Source organism: Chiloscyllium punctatum, chromosome 37 (assembly GCF_047496795.1).
Source record: "Chiloscyllium punctatum isolate Juve2018m chromosome 37, sChiPun1.3, whole genome shotgun sequence".
Lineage (NCBI taxonomy): Eukaryota > Metazoa > Chordata > Chondrichthyes > Orectolobiformes > Hemiscylliidae > Chiloscyllium > Chiloscyllium punctatum.
The window spans coordinates 31,399,292-31,419,422 of record NC_092775.1 but is presented as its reverse complement, the minus strand read 5'-3'; the positions used below and the strand labels follow the sequence as shown (position 1 = coordinate 31,419,422).

At 39.4% G+C, this 20,131-nt stretch overlaps 1 protein-coding gene across 3 annotated transcripts in view; it reads right to left on the bottom strand.

Moving 5' to 3' along the window:
- Positions 1-6,131: 6,131 nt before the first annotated feature.
- adnpb (activity-dependent neuroprotector homeobox b) overlaps positions 6,132-20,131 on the bottom strand; it is a 46,880-nt gene continuing 32,880 nt past the window's right edge. For all 3 annotated transcript variants that reach the window (XM_072556541.1, XM_072556540.1, XM_072556539.1), the window contains 2 exons: positions 19,021-19,113; positions 6,132-10,830 (listed from right to left, as the gene is read on the bottom strand). In XM_072556541.1, coding sequence (XP_072412642.1) covers positions 7,105-10,830; positions 19,021-19,113 — 3,819 coding nt within the window. In that variant the 3' untranslated portion in view covers positions 6,132-7,104. The remainder of the gene's footprint in view (positions 10,831-19,020; positions 19,114-20,131) is intronic.

Genomic DNA, 20,131 nt, shown 5'->3' with positions numbered 1-20,131 from the left:
TGAGGCTATTTCTCCCGGAGTGTTGTAGGCTGAGGGATGACCTTAAAGTTTATAGAATCATGAGTGGCAGAGATAAAGTGAATAACAAAGGGATCCCCCCCAGGGTCACAGAGTCCAAACCTAGAGAGCATAGGAGTATGAGAGAAGAAAGATTTATAAAGAAACCTAAGGGCCAATGTTTTCAGGCAGAGGCTGGTGCGTGTGTGGAATGAAATGCTAAAAAAAGTAGTGAAGGCGAGCACAATTACAACATTTAAAAGATATCTGGATTGGTATATGAATAGGAAGGATTTAGAGGGAAATGGGTCAAATGCTGGCAAATGGGAGGAGATTAATTTAGGGTATTTGGTCAGCATGGAAGAGTTGGACTGAAGGGTCTGTTTCCTTAGAGGTTTTATGACTCTAAATGACGACATTTTGAAAATAGTTTGCATTACAGAAGAGAAAATGCTAGAGGTCTTAGAATGTACAGAGGTGGATATATCTCCAGGATCTGATCTTGTGTATCCCAGGATTTTGTGGGAATTTTATACAAATATTCCACATGGGAGGCTGCTGAGCAAGGTGAGGGCCCATGGTGTTCGAGGTGAGCTGCTGGGATGGATTGAGGATTGGCTGTCTGACAGAAGGCAGAGAGTTGGGATAAAAAGGTTCTTTTTCAGAATGGCAGCCGGTGACGAGCGGTGTCCCGCAGGGTTCGGTGCTGGGCCACAGCTGTTCGCATTATATATTAATGATTTGGATGAGGGAACCGGGGGCATTCTAGCGAAGTTTGCCGATGATACGAAGTTAGGTGGACAGGCAGGTAGTACTGAGGAAGTGGGGAGGCTACAGAAGGATCTAGACAGGTTGGGAGAGTGGTCCAGGAAATGGCTGATGGAATTTAACGTGAGCAAGTGCGAGGTCTTGCACTTTGGCAAAAAGAATAAAAGCATGGACTACTTTCTAAATGGTGAGAAAATTAATAAAGCCAAAGCACAAAGGGATCTGGGAGTGCTAGTCGAGGATTCTCTAAAGGTAAACATGCAGGTTGAGTCTGTGATTAAGAAAGCGAATGCAATGTTGTCTCTTATCTCAAGAGGGTTGGAATATAAAAGCAGAGATGTACTACTAAGACTTTATAAAGCTCTAGTTAGGCCCCATTTGGAGTACTGTGTCCAGTTTTGGTCCCCACACCTCAGGAAGGACATACTGGCACTGGAAAGTGTCCAGCGGAGATTCTCACGGATGATCCCTGGAATGACAGGTCTAGCATATGAGGAATGGCTGAGGATACTGGGATTGTATTCGTTGGAGTTTAGAAGATTAAGGGGAGACTTAGAGACGTACAAAATAATACATGGCTTGGAAAAGGTGGATGCTAGGAAATTGTTTCCGTTAGACGAGGAGACTAGGACCCGTGGACACAGCCTTAGAATTAGAGGGGGTCATTTCAGAACAGAAATGCGGAGACATTTCTTCAGCCAGAGTGGTGGGCCTGTGGAATTCATTGCCACGGAGTGCAGTGGAAGCTGGGACGCTAAATATCTTCAAGGCCGAGATTGATAGATTCTTGTTGTCTAGAGGAATTAAGGGCTACGGGGAGAACGCTGGTAAGTGGAGCTGAAATGCGCATCAGCCATGATTGAATGGCGGAGTGGACTCGATGGGCCGAATGGCCTTACTTCCACTCCTATGTCTTATGGTCTTATAATTTATGCAATTTCCTCCCTAATCTATAAATACAGGTAAGGTGCCAAATGACTATAGAGTTGCTGATGTGTCTTTAAGAAACAATGTCAGGAGACACCTGGGAATTATGGACTTGTGTCTGACTTGAATGACTTACTGGAAGTGATTCTGAAGGATAGGATTTAAAAGCATTTGGGGACGTATGAAGTGATTAGGGATAGCCAGCATGGTTCTATGGGAGGGAAATCATATCTCAAACTTAACTGAGTATTTTGAGAGGAACTAACCAAGAAGATTGACGAGGGCATATTTTGAATTGTAATAAAAAAAATGGGTACTCAATGAACACAGTATGCCAATTTCTCAGCGACAAACCCAAACAAACAGACCTAAAAGTGTCCAGAAACCCTAGCCACTCTCCCGTACATCAAAGACACCTCTGAAATGATTGCCAACTACTCAGACCCCTTGGGCATTATGGTCGCCCACATACTCACCAACAACACAAAAACAGCAACTAATGACCTTGAAAGACCTTATACAATGAGCAAAACTAACGCCATTTACAAAATACTGTGCAAGGACTGTAACAAACATTACATTACATCAGACAAACAGGCAGAAAACTAGCCACCAGGATACATGAACACCAACTAGCCACAAAAAGACATGACCCTCTCTCATGAGTATCCTCATGTACAGATGGAAGAAGAACACCACTTCGACTGGGACAATACATCCATCCTAGGACAAGCCAAACAAATAGACGCACCATAATTCACGGAAGCATGGCATTCCAACCAGACCTCAAATCAACAAACACATTGAGTTAGACCCATCTACCACCCTGAGAAAAAGGAACAGAAAGTTACTTCACCACAGGAAATGACATCAACCCAAAGAAACCCAAACAAATAGAAAGCAGGAATTTTCAGCATTGCTATGCATGAGGTCCACTGAAGATGTTACCTAGTAAGGTAACAAAACATCTGGAAATGAACCTCTCAGTTCAGCGAGCAAACCTACATCCAAACACTTTCTCTTCTCCCAGTATCAGCAGGCTATAGTCTGGCCAGAGGTTGCCACACTCAGGTTATAGTGGTTTCAGATTTCTGGAGGAATACTCAGGACCACTTCCACTGTCAGCACAAGTGCCACCATCTTCTCTCCAATACTTTGTATTCACTCTACCTCTGCTACTGTACCAACGTCCCACCACGACTCATGTTCAAATCACTCACTTGCCATCACCCACTCCAATTCAACAGCACTAAACCTTCTCATCACTGGTTGACCATTTGTTTGGAACACCTCCCCACCCATACCAAAAATAACAATCGTACTATCCACTTATATTTCCTTTTATACTGCTCTCTCTCATCCAAGAGTAAGCAATCCCAATACAGTGAAAGTCAGCATAGGTAGTGGGCTGCCAGACATTCAACTCATCTATTGTGTGGACAGCATCCTGACTCAGGCTGCCAGAATTAGAGGCTGCCCTGGACCAAGAAGCTACCATACATTGGGACCCCAAATGAAGGCTAAATTCCTTGCCTTAACGGAGGCCTGTTGTTGACCACGACAAAGATAGATTCCTTTGTTTGCACCAGTGTTGAAAAGTTAAAATTAAATTGCCCCTTCCAGCCAGAGGTACCAAAGTGCACAAGGGCAAGACAAAAGACAGGATGAGTTAAACATCCAGGTAGGTTGAGTGAGTGAAGGTTATGACAATCAGCCAAGATCCCAGAGATGCTGCCTCATCCATTCCGTGAACGGAGTGCAAAGTGTACTTGCTGCAGCATTAGAATGATAGTTGCTGGAGGTGCAGCACTGAAGTCCAGTAGAAGCGTGCAAGTGGATTGGCAACAGAACATAAATGTTCTTTAACATTGGCACATATTTGATGCCAATCTTTATGAACTATGCCTAGAGAATTCCTACAATGGAAGTGAACTGCTGAATTACCTGCTTTGTTTTCTAAGTCAAATTATGATGCCTAATTTGTACAAGTAGTTTGGTAAGCTAGAAAGAACTAGGAGAGGACTGCAGATGCTGGAGAGTCAGAGTCAAAAAGTGTGGGGCTGGAAAAGCATAAGACAGCATCTGAGGAGAATTTACATTTCAGGAATAAGCCTTTCATCAGGGATGTGGAAGGGGAAGGGGGTTGGGAGAATGGAGAAAGGAGAAAAAGGTGACAGATGGATGCAGGTAGAGGGTAACAGTGATAGGTCACTGGGGATAGGTAGGAAGGTTGACAGGACAGGTCTGATTGAAGAGCATCCACCTACCGCTTTCCCAGCTGCCTTCCCTTAAACCCCCACCCCGCCCGCCATGTTTCTCTCTCAGCCCCTTTCCCCTCCACATTCCTGAAGGGCTTATGCCCAGAATGTCAACTCTCCTGCTCTTCAGATGCTGCCTGACCTGCTGTGCATTTCCAGTGCTACACTTTGCAAATGATAAGTTGCACCATCAACATACAATCATTTCCCTTAAATGGCAACATGTGTCAAAAAGGATTAAAACATACTCCAAAATGCTGAGATGAGCCAAGCCAGACTTCGCATCTGATACGGCCACACTGATCTCACCATAGCCCAGGTCACTCAAACCCCTTGTTGCATAAATTGTTATTCTATACAGTCAGTCAGGCAGGCTATAAAACATTCCTATATAAATGGTGTTTTGTTTTTTGAGATCACAAGTCATTGTGACAGTCCAACATGTCTCTCCAGTAATAATGGAGCTAGACGTATAGTTGCGCCAGATCTCCGAATGCCTAAAAGAACAGTGACCTGAGAATTATAGTGCAGTAATTTAAATCTTACAACTGGAGTGAAAAGCGTTCGTGGTGTTGGACAGCCCGAGTATGTTAGTTTTTATAGACATTTTGGTTTGAAAGCTAAGGAAGCCTACATTTTCAAGTCTGTTCAGCATCTTAAATCTGACCATCAGCCCTATTACTTTTATTGTACCATCACCTAGAAACTTCTGAGTCAAGAGTGGAAAGCATTATCAAAATATCAGCTGGGGACAGGTGCTAATCAGGATGATAAATGTTTATAGATCTTTTATAAAAGGCAGTTGCAGTCAACATCCAAGCTTCACCTATTAAAATTAAAATACAGGTCATCAAATCAATAATGATATCAGTGCAGTAAATACATAAAGGCCAAGTATATTTAGCAACAAACTAAAGCCACTTATGTTCAGATTCAAAGTTAAATTATGTAGACATCAATAATAAATTTCCAAAACAGTGATCATTCACACCTGATTTGACCTGAAGGTTAATTCACACAGATTAAATGTCTCAGTTTGATTTTTTAAAATCCTATTCCATTCTAAGATAATGCCCTGAATGGAGTCCTGTACCATGTAAGCTGGTGCAGAAGAGGTTGCAGATAATTACAGAACAGAGAACAGAGATGCACTTGAGTGAGAAGTTCACTTTTTGCAGTTAACAATCACAAGCTGTACTTTATACTTAGAAATACAAACCATTTAACCCAAAAGCAACAAGAATGTTGAAGTTTTTCAGACAATTTACAGATTTGATATTGTGGGCAATATGAAGTGACAGGTATTGTAAGCATGTGATCAATGTCAAACCGTCCAATCAGAATAAATTATACACTACTTAAAATCAAAAACATTGCTATATAGTTAAACATGTTCTAAAATTTCAATAGAGTAATTTCTACAATTGTTAGAACCAATCTACAAAATCTCTCAAATGTAACCAAAAATAGATTTTGCCTTTTTATAAAAATGCCAAAGCAAGGTTGTTTCAATCCCTTCTCTATGCAAGAGTGGTGGAGTATTGAACCATGACATTGGTCAGGATACTCAACAATGGACACAACAATCCAAAAGAAGTTTTAAAAAAAGACTATACAAGTAAATGGATCAACTGAAAATAATCTAATGCTGCAGGTTAGCACAGCCATCTTCTAGGAGTTTTAACATTATAAATAGACATTCTCTCAATTGAATTATTGATAATTTTGAACAATTATGCATAATACTGACAACATTTATACATGCCAGAATGCATGTTACCCAACTTTATATAAAAGTTATAAATTTTCTAGAGATTTCAATTATACAGATCATCTAATGAAGACAGTTTATAACTCAATGTACATATTACAATTCAATATATACAATTCCATAATACAAAACTGATGGAATTCAGGAGCAACTGAAAACAGTTTTAAAAAAAAATCTAGGAAAGTAGATTCCTGCCTATTTGTTGGTGCATTACAACATAATTTAGAAAATTTTAATCAAGCGTATCAAAAAAAAATCAGTGTCTTACACTTACTGAGCAAACAGCATTTATTTTGGAAGTTAAATGAATATTTGAGAAAACATCTTAAAGGGGGAGCTGCTTTTTTATTTTTAGAACATCTATGTCTGGTCCCAATGTAAAATGCACGTAAATATGATACACAGTTAAGTACGATAAAGCATTTTATTTTCCAGAAGTGTAAATGAAAAGTACAAAGGAAAATAAAGATCACAAAAATGAAATTTACTACACAGACACTATTACATAGATGATACAATGTATACAAACACCACAGTGGTGTTTATCCCTAACATGTAACCTTGAAAGAGGCAAAACCCAGCATTTCTAAATATTTGCTGTGTTTTACCCAATTCATGTGCGCTGATCCCAAACACAAGTAAGTGAAATCAGCATATTATGAATTTCATTTCTAGTTCTGTAAGTAATTTAGGTCGAAGGGAGACTTTAAAAATGCATTAACGTTTGAAATGCCAGTAACCATCAATATTGGAGCAAAGGATACATTAAACAGCAATTTGCCATATTACAGTAAGGCCAGTTTATGTTCAGTAAGCTACTGGCCAAATGCTACCAAAGTTGTATAAGGATATGTGCAATAAAAACTAGTTTATAATAATGTTGACAGACACTACAGCACAACCTCCTTCAAGCAGTTAAGTGAACTAAATGCTGCATTTATTTAACAGCAGGGATATCACTAAAAAAAGGTGAATCATACAGTAAATCTAGAACAAGTACACAAGACCTATACGATAAGCTTCACTTAGAATGGCTCTAAAAGACTGTAGAAATATACATTCCAGCTACGCAGACCGAGTAAATGAATAAAACAAACTTAAAGGTCTTGAAATCTATAGTACAGTACACTGTTAACCAGTAAGTACATGTTGGCCTTTTCACTACCGTGGGTAAATGAGAAAACATTTAGAAAGTAAATTACAATGCCATTTTTGTACAACTGTAAAGCAACCCAGAGGCAAATGCAACTAAATCTGCTGCATTTAAAACCTCCTCGTCTGTAATTCTGTACCTCTGAATAGTCCTTCAAATTTTATACACTGGCTCTTTTCATTAAGATACTGCACACATTTCACAGCAAGGGACTCAAATAGGTCAAACTTCTATGCAGGCTGACTACTTAGCCCAACACCAGAGGATGAGCCACAAACAGGTTCTGCCACATTATCTGAAAGACCATCATTTGACTGATCAAGGAGTTGATCAAGCTCTTCACCTTCACTATCCGCTGTGTTACCTTGCCACTCCAACAATGGATTTGATAAACTTTCCTCATTCTCTGGTGAATGATTCTTCCATTCAGGCTGTTCTTTGGCCCACTTTTCATCTTCATTTTGAAATGGTTCTCCACTCCACTCAGCTGGCCCTTCTGTCCATTTCTGTCTATCAGTTTCTACTTCAGCTTTGGTTTTGGAAGGCTGTGTGGGCTCCTGCTCGTCTTCACTTTGAGATGCATCATCTGTCCACGGTCGTTTGATCCAAAATTCTTGTTTGAGTTCAGCTGAAACATCTTCCTGATCAGATGCTTGCGAAGATGGTAGTCCATCTTCAACTGGAGAAGCACCATCTTTACATTCTGAGAATATTTCAGAATCCTCACTTTCTGATTCTTTATCTTTTGATTCTAAAGATGGTTCAGGATATTGCTCTTCTTCCATATTTGATTCATCATCCTTCAATTCCAATGTTGCCGTTTCTGCAAGTACAGGTTTTTGCAAGTCACTATTTAACTCTTCAGTAATCATTTCGGAACGTTCTTCTCTTGGCTGAAAGCCTATTTCACCCATTTCAGTTGGTGGCAAATCTTGATCTGCACAAGTAGCGGATGCATTTCCCTCCACATTATCTGGGCTCATATTTGAAGCACTTTCTTCAACTGTATCTGGACTCATATTTGAAGGACTTGCTTCCACCATCTCAGAGCTCATGTTTGAAGGGCTCCCATCCACCATCTCAGAGCTCATATTTGAAGGGCTTTTCTCCACCATCTGAGAACTCAAATCTAAAACGCTTCCCTCCACCATGTCAGAACTCATATTGGAAGGACTTTTCTCCACCATGTCAGAGCTTAAATATGATGGACTTGCCTCCACCATCTCAGCACTCTTGACTGAAGGACTTTGCTCCACCATTTGAGCACTCAAATCTAGTGGTGTTCCTTCAATCTCTGAACTCACATTTGAAGGACTTTCTTCCATCGGAGTGCTCAAATCTAAAGCACCACCTTTCATTTTAAGCGCTCTCTGGCTCAAAGTACTTCCCTCCATCTTTTCCAAGCTTGAATACGAACTTTCCTCTAGTTGAGAACTCAAATCCAAAACAGTTTCCTCCACCTTTTCTGATCCCAGATTCAAAATTCTTCTCTCTTTATCTGGCTTTTGATTAGCTTTTTCTGAGTTTGGTTTCAAACTGGCAGAATCTTTGCCATCTACTTCTTTGTTATTCAACATGTTCCAAGCAGGTCCAAAATCCATATTGTGCTTTACTTTTCGTAATTCCATCATGTTAAATCCAAGTAATACCTTAGGTCTATATCTCTCACAATCTCGTACACACTTCTTCCTCTTATTGCTGAAGTGTGAAGCAATATCAGATTTCCACAACCATAAGCCAGCTGCCAACTTTTCAATTTCTCTTCTGTTTGGATAGGGCTGCTTGTTAAAGTAGTTTGTGAGGAACATTTTTCTGGCCTCATAGGATTCATCCTCATAGCCCTTGGGATCAATTGCTAAAACAACTGGCTCCTCTGGTTTATCTTCTCCCAAGGTAAAACTCTGAACAGTTTCCTCACCATCCAATTTTCTTTTTTTCATTAAAGCAAAGTCCCCATATTCATACTCATATTCACGTTTCATGGGCATTGCACTCGGAGAGTGTGTTGCCTTGGCATGAGCAAGACTTCGATCTTGACCATTTTGTGCTTTTCCAACACCTCTACAGTGCACCAGATGCAGTGTTATAGTAGAGGCAGTCATGTTACTTGTATAGACGCCCAAACAGTGAATGCATTTATAAGTCAGTTTTTTCTCAACGGGATGAATAGTTTGTATCACCTGATGTCGTTCCCTCAAATGGTGAGCCAAAGCATCTGATATTGGGCCCTTTAAAATAGAGAAGCACAGAGGACAAAGAGTTTTCCCAACATCGTTCTTGTAGGGTATTTGGGTTTGAGGTATAGAATTCAAATCTGGTTTTATTTTAGATTTAACTGGTGGTTTTGGCTGCTGCAACTGCCCTTCCGGCTTTCTGAACGTTAAATTCTGACTTTGGGGTCGATAGTTTGTGTTTTCCATTGAGGCACTCTCAGAAACACTGTATGTAGTTACAAGGAGTTGTATATTACTGCGACTACCCTTCTGTGTAGACAAATCAAAAGTTAAAGTTGATTCTGTCTTAGGTCCCACTTCTTCATCAATGTGAAGGATTCGTACATGTTCAGCCATCTTTTCAACATCATTGAAAGTAGAACGGCAGTAGGGACATGACAGTCCATGTATAAGCATATGGTTGAGCAATGTTTCACTGGGCAAATAACGGTTGCAGTAAAGACACTTGCTTGTGAAACTGTTGATCTTCTGAATATAATTAGCTACAGCCTGGATCTTTTCAGCTTTATGCTCCTTTTCAAAGTGTATGCTATATACACTCTCTGGGAAAAGCTCATTACACATTGTGCAGATCTTCCATTTCTGAGCAGCAGAACCAGCTAATGCAGAACCCTGTGGAGCAGAATTAGAAAGGCTTGCAGGGGAAGTTAATGATTTTACTGCTGAGGTGGGCAATCCTTGCATCCTTTGTGCTTGAGAAATACTGTACTGCGACTGTTTCATTGACATTTGACTAGATGCACTGTTACCGGTCAAGCCTCCTGACTGAACATTATACTGCATCTGAGATGGGCGCCTCTGTTCACTAACTCCATACTGTCTTCCATTGCCACCAGAGATTAGTTGTTTTACTGTTTGTGACCGCTGTTGAAGAGAAACTGGTAAGCCACCTGGCAGTGGGAGTCTAAGTTGTTGCCCCAAAGGATAGTTATGTGCCATTGATGAAATAGCATATTTTGGTGGCAGGCGACCAGTACTTGACATAAGATTGACTGCAGAATTTTGTGCGTTTTTGGACATGGATACACGGCCCATACCTTGATGCATTGAAGTTTTAATACTCTGATAATTTGCAGCAGCTAGAGAAGATTTATCATGTGGCTTTGGTGCGATCAGCATCAAGGGCTTTGATCGTGGTACAACCACATTAGTATGCCCTATCATTGCTGTTACCTGATATCCTATTCGTTCATGATCTTCAATAACATGTTGCACCAAGGCCTCATATGTCTTGGGTATGAAGAGACAACGTTTGCAATGTACTGTGCCATCATCTCTTCCATTGGGGGCAGAAAATGTGCCATTCACCGACTTGTCTCCTGTTCTTGCCACATAAGGTGCTGCCACATGCTGAAAATGTTCCCTATAAATGTGTTTCCTGACAACATCATATAGAGGATCTCGGTAGGTACACTTCTTACAGTAATAGACTGCTTGCTCCACACTATCGGCGTGCTTCAGTTTAAGATTGCCATCCTGCTTTGACTTCTCATTGTGTGCATTCTTGCCTCCACTGGGTACTTTCCATAGGGGAACATGAAAGATTTTGATGTGGGTCTCCAAGGTCTTCCTGTCAGCATTGTATGGACAATATGGGCAATTTATCAGAATCTTGTTTTCAAAATCTTCACTGTGAACATTCCTGAAGTGGCTCTTGTAGGCAGAAAAAAATTTGGACGCAAATGGACAAGCACTACAACAAAACGGTTTTGTACGATAATCCTGCAAATGTAAAACAGCAATAGTTATTATTCAATCTGTACAGAAGCAAATTGTTTTGACAACAAAGTTAGACTGTATACGCAGATTGTCTGCCAGTACACAGTCCTTCACTTAAATGCAGCTCAGGATATTGGAACATAGAGATATATTCTAAAAAAATCTTCAAAAATGATTACATGCATCCTATTTACATTCAATAGAATCTGATACAACAATGGGATAGGATGAGGTTTTTTTTACATATTGCCCTTATACTGCATGTAGTGTAAAGGCCCAAAAGAGACAAACATTTTCACCTACATTTTATGGTGCTCCATCAGCATTAAAATGCTCACCTTTAAATTCAGTCATAGGATATGGCTATTGCAGACAAGGCTAGTATTTGATGCCCTACCCACAGAGCACTAACACTTCCCTGAACTGTTGTAGTCCATATAGTATATACCTAGTATTGAGGGAATTTCAGGATTTTAATCAAGTAAACGAGGTAACAATATTCTGTCATTTGTCATTTTCACAAGTCATCCAAAAATTACCTTAATACAAATGGATGATAATTAAATATTCTAATTTTTAACAAACAACACACCTGCTCAAGCTAAATGCAGCAAAGAAAAGCCATCACAGATCTATAAAAGGCAAACAATACTTGACTAACCTAACTGAAATTTTTTTTAAAAGGAATGGAGAAGGTAAATTAAGGGAATCCATTAGATACCATTTATATGGATGTAAGAAAATAAAAGGTAGCTAACAAATGGGAGTTCATGAGTAACTGGCTTCAGGACAAAGTTGCAAGTCATAGTAAAATGGTTATATTGCCAGCTGCATGGTGGTAGGAGCACTGCTCCCCAAAATGTCAGCGAGAAGACCACGGGTTAATTTTTGCTAAATTTAAGATGATTTGGATATTTAAATACAGGTTAAAATTGCAATATTTGTCAGTTACACCAAAGTTAAAAAGAGGACTGGCAAAACACTATGAATGTGGAGACAGAGGAGTGATAATCCAGAGGTTCCAACCACTGCTTTGGAGATATGGATTTAAATGCCATCGTGGCAGCTAGTGGAATTTGCATTTAACAGATCTGGAATCAAAAGTCAGTCTCAGTCATGGTGACAATGAAGAGTATGGTCATAAAAACCCATTTGGCTTTTAGGGAAAGCAAGCTGCCATTGTCTGCTCGTCTGATTGAGTCTCAACTGTCTGCGTCAAGTCACTGAGTGCAAGATAAGATTTATTATTTGCCCATCCTGTATAACTGAACTGTCAGACATAGGAGTTCAGCGTGGGCAAACAAGTAGCAAAAGGAATTTAATATAGAGAATTAAATATGAATCTGTACTGAAGAAACCATTAGTTAGGCCACAACGAAAATACTAGAATGCGCCCAGTTCTGGTTACCATACTTTATGGAAGATGAGGCAGTTTCTGAGAAAGGTGCTGAGGAAATTTATGAACATAGGAGAACTAACCAATACGGTCATGGCTTAACATCTACTCTTAATGTCATTTCCCATGTTATTCTCCTTTTCTTTTGATTTACTGATATTTAGCAATGTCAATCTCAACTGTAAACATACTCAAATGATTGAACTTCCACAGCCTTCTAGGATAGAGAACTCTAAAGATTCATTACCTTCATAAAAAGAAAATTCTCAGATCTGCTAGGTTCCCCCGTATTTTGAAATAATATCTTCTAGTTCTACACACCCCAACAAGAGGAAACTTCTTAGCTTAATCCATGCTCTGCCCTTTAAATATTTTGTGGGGCTCAATAAGATGAGCTCTTATTCTTCAAAAAGCGAGGGGATACGAAGTGGGGTTTTCCAACCTCTCTTCATAGGACAATTCTGCTCTCTCAAGAACAAGTCTAGAGAATCTCTGTTACAGTCCCTTTCTGGCAGTGCCATCTGCCAGAAGGTAATGGGACCAAAACTGTATACAGTGCTGCAGAACCAAGTTTCTATACCATTTAAACAAGACTTCACTATTCTCATATTCAAATTCTCTTGCAATAAAGACTTCCATACCATCAGCCTTTACTGCAACTGTATCAAGTTACTAACAAGGACACCCAGGTTCCCAGTCATATATCTACAATTTCAACTTGAACATTTGAGAAATCCTCTGCAAATTTGTTCTTCCCACTAAAGTGGATAACTTCTCATTTTTCCACATTATATTCCATTTATGTTCTTGTTCACTCAGTAAACCGATTCAAATGCTCTCAAAGCCACTTTATATTTTTTCATCTCATGTTCTGATAACAAGGAATTATAATATTTGGTTGCTACATCCAAACCATAGAGAATTATTGTGAATAGATGAGATCTGTGCAGTGCCCTACAAGTAAAAGCCTAGCAATGCAGGAATGATCTACCTGTTAACAAATCCTTAAACCATGCCAGTACATTACCTCCTTCCCGTGCTTTAATTTGCTAAGCAACCTCAGACTTTACCAAAAGCCTTTGCTACCAGTTATCAAATTTTCTTTAGTCCTTAAAAACCTAAAACAAGCTCACCAAGCACTATCCATTCACAAAATCATGCCACAGCATCCAAATGTACCAATAACAGGTCCTAGCATTTTCATGACGACTGACACAAGGTCAACAGATCTTTAGCTCTTCACTTCTATTCTCTCTCCCTTCTTAAATAGCGAGAAGGCATTTGCTACCTCCTAATGTGCAGGAACCATTTCAGAATTTATGCAATGATCAATCATCCACTTTCTACACCTACTGGTTTCAAACTCTGGGATGTGGGATATGATGTCCTAGTACTAAACTTCAAAGTCAATGCCCTCAGTATGACCTTCTAACACACACTTCCTGCTCCCTTGTATCTTTAATACTGGCGGACATCTTGCATCTTCCTCAGAGCATATAAATACTAAGTAACCATTTAAGTTCTCACCGTTCTAAAATTTACCTTGACTCTTCCCAGAATAGATCCATTTCGTCTGATCTAAATGCTTATTTTGCATAATGAAAGAAGTTCTAACAGATTTTGTTTTAAGAGTTTATATTCATATCCTATTTTCCCTTCATTGATTTCTTGGTTATCCTTTTGCTATATTCTACTCTCTTCAATTCTTGGGTTTACTATCATTTCTGGTAAGTTAGGCCTTTTCTTTTGAAATTCTGAATTTCCTTTGCTAATCACAGTTGACCAACAATACTTTTTGCATCTTGAAGGTACATGCATTGCTGTAAATGCTTTCATAATTATCCATTGCCTATGTACCACCCTAATTTATAATCTTCAATCTTCCCCTCATTCATAATTTCCTTTGTTCAAATTTAACACACTGGCTTTAGATTGAGCAATTCCACTTTTAAGTAACACAATTCTATTATATTACAGTTATTCATCTCTGAAAAGTTCTCTCAAAGAGATTAACTAGCCTTTTATGGTATGTAATAGATCTAGAATAGTTCCAGGGATTTACTTTTTGCAAGAGCGCTGAAACCTAACTTTGCAACCAAAAGGTCAGAGATTGTCTCCTTGGGAAGAGTCTGAGAGGAGATTTGAGGGGTATACAATATTATGACAAACCTAGTTAGTTATAGCAGATAGGGATAACTTCTTTCCATTAGATGTAGGCACAAGGGAACACACGTAAGATTTTAGACAAGAGACAGGATGAACAACAGGAAGAACTTCATTGTCTTAGCCAGTGGTAACGACCCAGAACTCAGCTTAATTTATGGTAGATACAAAAAAAAATTAGATGGACAATTGAAGGGATGCAGGGACTACTCAGTTGCTTAATAGGTTGCCATCATCAAATTGAAGGGCCAAATTACTTACCTCTGTATCATAAAATGGTAACCACATGAAAAGGAAAAGATTTCTGGAAGTATAAGGGTGACATAATGGGAAATAAAGAAAAATATCAAGAATGTGAAGCTACTTTCAATACATGGCCAAAGTTACAAATTATTCTAGAAATAATCATGAATCAACGGTCGACAGAGTTAAGAACATGAAAATGAAATCCGTTTAAGTGAAAAAAAACAGTACTAGAGAAGCTAATGGGACTAAGTACAATAAAATCTTTAGATCTTAGGCACCTTAGTTTACAACAGGTATCTGCAGAAATAATAGCTGCATTTAGTTTGAACTTCTGGAATTTAAGATTCTAGAACAGTTTGTAAGGTACTTTGAGGAATGAGGAAGAAGAAAGGTAACCAGAAGCCAGCCAGCCTAAATTAGTGGACAAAATGCTAGCAGATATTAACAAGTATGTGGTAACAGAGGACTTTAAAAAAAAATGATTCAGCAAAAGCAATGTCAACATGGATTTATGAAAAGGGAAAGATCAGAGTAAAAAATTCATTGGTAAATTTTCAGCAAGTTGCCCTTTTTGAACAGTTTTCATTCAATTCCACGTTTTGTAGGTTTGGTATTCAAGTGTAGCATGCTGGATATGTATTAAAATTGCTTCATGCTGATTGTGACACACAGTCAAGTGATCCAAATCAGTGCCATGATGGAACAGCATCTACTAAAATCTTTTGCTGTACAATGTCTTCACTCATTCCACCATCATGCAGTTCATCTCCGCAACTCAAAACTGCTTTCACTCCATAGGCTACTTCCTGCCTCTTGCCACTTATCTCTCAAGTTCTTGCTACGTGCAAGGATTCAAAAGAGGGAAGCGGCGAGCAGGACGGTCAGTGATAAGCAGGAGTCAGGTGAACATTTCTTTTAATCTTTAAATTTATTTTTAAAAAGTATTTCATTTACAAATAAAATAATTTGGTTATACGTAGTTTTAAAGAGTACAAAGCGTAAGGATTCAATATCATGAAACATCCAACAGAACTTAAAGCTTTTACATTGATTATAAAAAGGACAAAACGGAATAATTTGAAGTTGCAGTTCTCAAGACCTCAATTGGAACATGAGAAACTGGAGGCGCTGTATTGCTGTGCAAAATTAAAAGTAATGATACTAAAGGCAATGTTAGTATGGACTAAAGATTAGTTAAGGAAAAGAAAAACTGCATGAGTATGTCAGTGGCCCTTGGCTATTTACAATCTACATTAATGAAGTGATGAAAGGTGTACAAATAATACTAATACAAATCTAGATAAAATTAGATTCCTTACAGTGTGGAAACAGGCCCTTCGGCCCAACCAGTCCACATTGACCCTCCAAAGAATGACCCACCCAGAACCATTTCCCTCCTACCACTAACAGGCAATTTAGCATAGCCAATTCACCTGACCTGCACATCTTTGGATTGTGGGAGGAAATTGGAGCACCTGGAGGAAACCCACACAGACACAGGTAGAATGTGCAAACTCGACACAGACAGACAGACTGTCACCAGAGGCTGGAATCGAATCTGGGACCCTGGTACTGTGAGGTAGCAGCGCTAACCACTGCCACCGTGCCACGCTTAAAATGCAGCATTTTGAAATAAAGGCTATGAAGGGTATTAAACAGGTCAGAATACCCATTTGGAAAAATGATTTAAATCCACCATTTAAAATCAGACACCAGGTGACTGCAGACCCCCGTACCACGCAACCAGAGGGTCCATCACTTGATCCGCATATATTTTCTGGGTCCAGACATTGTCATTATGGACGGACTAGAGGTCCGTGCAGCAGCAGGAAGAATTAGGGGGAAAAGGTGCAGTGAGTATTAGTAGAAAGATACCCCTACTGTTGTGCTTATCACAGGTAGAGCAAGCATACAAGGCTATTTTATTTCACTTAATAAACTAGATTTGAGAATGTTCTACGTTTCAGAAGGTACAAGCATCAATACCAGTTTAGTTTTTATCCAAGGAAGAGGATTAGAGCAAGTAGGGTGCAAGTTACCAGAGAAAGATTTTGTGAAGTTTTCAAACCAGAAGAGTTTGGTTAGCACTGCTATTAGAACTGGAGAAAGCTGAGATGCAGATTTTGGAGAAGTTCAAGTCAGCAGATTTACAAAAGGAATCAAAATTAGAATGGTGATGGAAAAGCACAGCAAGTCAGACAGCATTCAAGGAAAGGGGGGGAAAATCAATGTTTTGGGTGAAAGCCCTTCATCAGGAACGACGCTGGGAGCCTCTGGGATGGAGAGATAAGTTTTTTGAGGGGGGGGGGGTAGCTGAGTGCAGTAGGTGGATGTAGGTGAGGGTGAAGTGGATAGGTCGGAGAAGAGGGTGAAGCAGATAGGTGGGAAGAAAGATTGACAGATGGGACAGGTCATGAGGACAGTGCTGAGCTGGAAGATTGGAACTGGGGTAAGGGGAAATGAGGAAACCAGTGAAGGCCTCATTGATGCCGTGAGGTTAAAGGGTCCTGAGGCAGAAGATAAGGCATTCTTCATCCAGGTGTCAGGTGGTAAGGGGGAGTGGCGATAAAGGCGGCCCAGGACCTGCATGTCCTCAGCAGAGTGGGACGGGGAGTTGAAATGTTCAGCTATGGGGTGATGGTGTTGATTGGTTCGGTGAGCGGGAGATGTTCTTTGAAGCCCTCTGGAAGTAGGCATCCTGCCTCCCCAATGTAGAAGACTGCATCAGGAGCAACGGATACAGTAAATGATGTGTACAAGTGCAGGAGAAACTGATGGATGTGGAAGGCTACTTTGGGGTCTTGAGGTGGGGGGGGTGTAGGCGCAGGATTCAATTACCTACAGAATCGCTGACAAGGAAAGTGCCAGGAGCCAGTAAAGTAGAACCTTAAATTTGAGATCGGGATGTAACTTCTGTTGACTGGGGTTTCTGCAAAGTGTGTTTGGAAACAGCTTGAAACTGTCTTTTGGCATGCGTTAAGACCATTCTAGCTATCATATACACAGTTTTTTTTTTAAAAACTGCTTCTGCATTTAATCCCTAGTGTGGAAGCAGGCCATTCAGTCCATCAAATTTACACAGACTCTCCTAACAGCATCCCACCCAGATCTACTTCCTTTACATAACCCTACATTTTTCCAGCCAATCCACCTAAACTGCACATTTTGGACCACAGGAGAAAATCAGAGCACTAGAAGGAAACCCACGCAGACATGGGGAGAATGTGCAAACTCCACACAGACTGACAGTCACCAGAGGATGGAATTGAATTCTGTCCTCTTGCACTGTGAGGCAGCAGTGCTAACCACTAAGCAACTCCCAAGTCTGTTCTGCAGCGCTTAACCACACTAACAAACTAAATAAAAAAGATCTATCAAGCCAGGTTTAATTTTGACATCAGGCTGGTCCAGGAGCACCATTAGGTGGAATGAAAACAAAGACGTTGTCAATCCAGGATTTGAATTTATTGAATTTGAGGGGGAAATCATTGTCTCTTGAAGAAACAGGTGCATGGATATTCTGTTGTTGTTTTGTGTCTACTTCATGGATTGGATTTGCAAAACCATCTTTGAATGTTTCTCGGTTTAGGTGAGAGCAGAAAATTTGAATGAAGGAATTAAAGCAGTATTGCAAAGAAATGATGCTGATTACCTTTTGAATTAGGAGGGAAACCTAAAAATTTGTGATGCCACAGCTAGATGTAGCTAAGGCACAGTGAGAAATTGAATAATGACTTGAATCGAAGAAGAAAGGGAAAGATTGAAGGGCATTGATAAAAGAAATAGAAAATAATTAAAAGGAAGGAGCAATGGAATGGGAAGAGAAAGAAAGGAGAACTGAAAAGAATGCTAGAATTGGAAAAACAGAAATGAAAACAGTGCATAAAGTCAGGGAAGATCCAGTTTAAAAACCTTTAATTCCAGGGTCATAAACTGTAGAAACCCCAGGAATCAGAATCAGGACTGTTTAAGATTGACTTGATATGATTTTGTGAAGGAGATTTACTGGACCAAATAGCATAATCCAGCGCTATTCAATAAGAGATGCTCTTGATACAAGTTCCTTGACCATCATATTCCATTTATGTAATGTTTTTTTAAAAAAGTTATCTAGTCATAGAATGAAATTTAGCAATTGATATAAAATCTGCACCACCACAGAAATAATATCTAAATGATAACTATCCCAGTACTGCTTTAGATTTACTAGAGATTTGAGTTTCAAACAAAATCACAAATTCTAAGAACTAGTTGCAGACATGCAATTTTTAATTTTGTAAAAACTATTTTAACCAATAAAGTTTATTTTGCTGGCTAATAACTGAATGAGTTGCATCTTAAAATAAACTGAAAGAGAATCAACACTTGAGCACAGGAAATAAGTTAACCTGTAGCTTTGTAGAAGAAGGGTCCCAAAGTGAGACATCATCCCATGTAGTGTTCTTCAGGTAGAAATCATTTGGTTCAAACTGTTTGAAATCCTGAAAGAATAATTTTGATTAAAAATTTATTCAAGTCCCACTGGAACTGTGCATTAAAAATCAATAAATGTTCATTCACTACTTTTCTGTTCCCCAAAAAAGAATTTAAAAAATCACAATCACTTTACAAATCAAGTAATAATATGACAGCATGCTTGACTTGTGTTTGTCCAGACTATTTCGACTGGTTGTTTTAGGGGTGCACCTGATGGCAAGCAGTGCCTGGTGCATGCCTGGAGTAAGATATGCTCACATGGCTGCCAACTGTTGACAGTCAGGGTGCATTATAAGAAAGGTTAAAAGGGAAGCAAAAACCATGCCAAATTAGGGGAGCCTGTTAACATATATTTCTTGGAGCATATATTTCTGGAAAGGAAAGGGAGAATGGAGTTTGATAGAATTGATTAAGTGCAACAAAATGGCATATACAATTCTTCCCTGAATAACACAGCCTGTCAGATTAAAAATGCCTTTTCAATGCAGGAGAAAACACAGTTTCCAGTTATTTTTATTGCCATATACAAGGTCAAGGTTCAGTCTGTTGACAAAAATATATTTCTATTCCCAGGTCACTATTTTTATATAGCAAGTCAGGCAGCAGAGTTGACATTTCCTGATGAAGGGCTCTCCTGCTCCTCGGATGCTGCCTGACCTGCTGTGCTCTTCCAGCATCACATGTTCTACTCTGATCTCCAGCATCTGCAGTCCTCCTTTTCGCCTACTTTTTTTTATAGACAGCTTTATGTAGCTTTCTCTAAAATGAGGTCACTTGCCTGTTAAATAACATAAAGCCTATATTTAGAGAAGCATTGCTGCAATTAAGGTACTAATTGTGAATGCAAATGTTTTTGTCAATAAACTCTATTTAGTGCAATTTTACCCTAGAGTTTAGGCTGCAGAGTAGTCAGTAAATTCCTTAAGATGTGCATACAAATTAGCAATGAACAAGTTTAAAACCATTTATTCTGAGCTCGGGGGATAAAAACAAAAGTTGGGTTCGATTGGGTGGCTGCCTGCT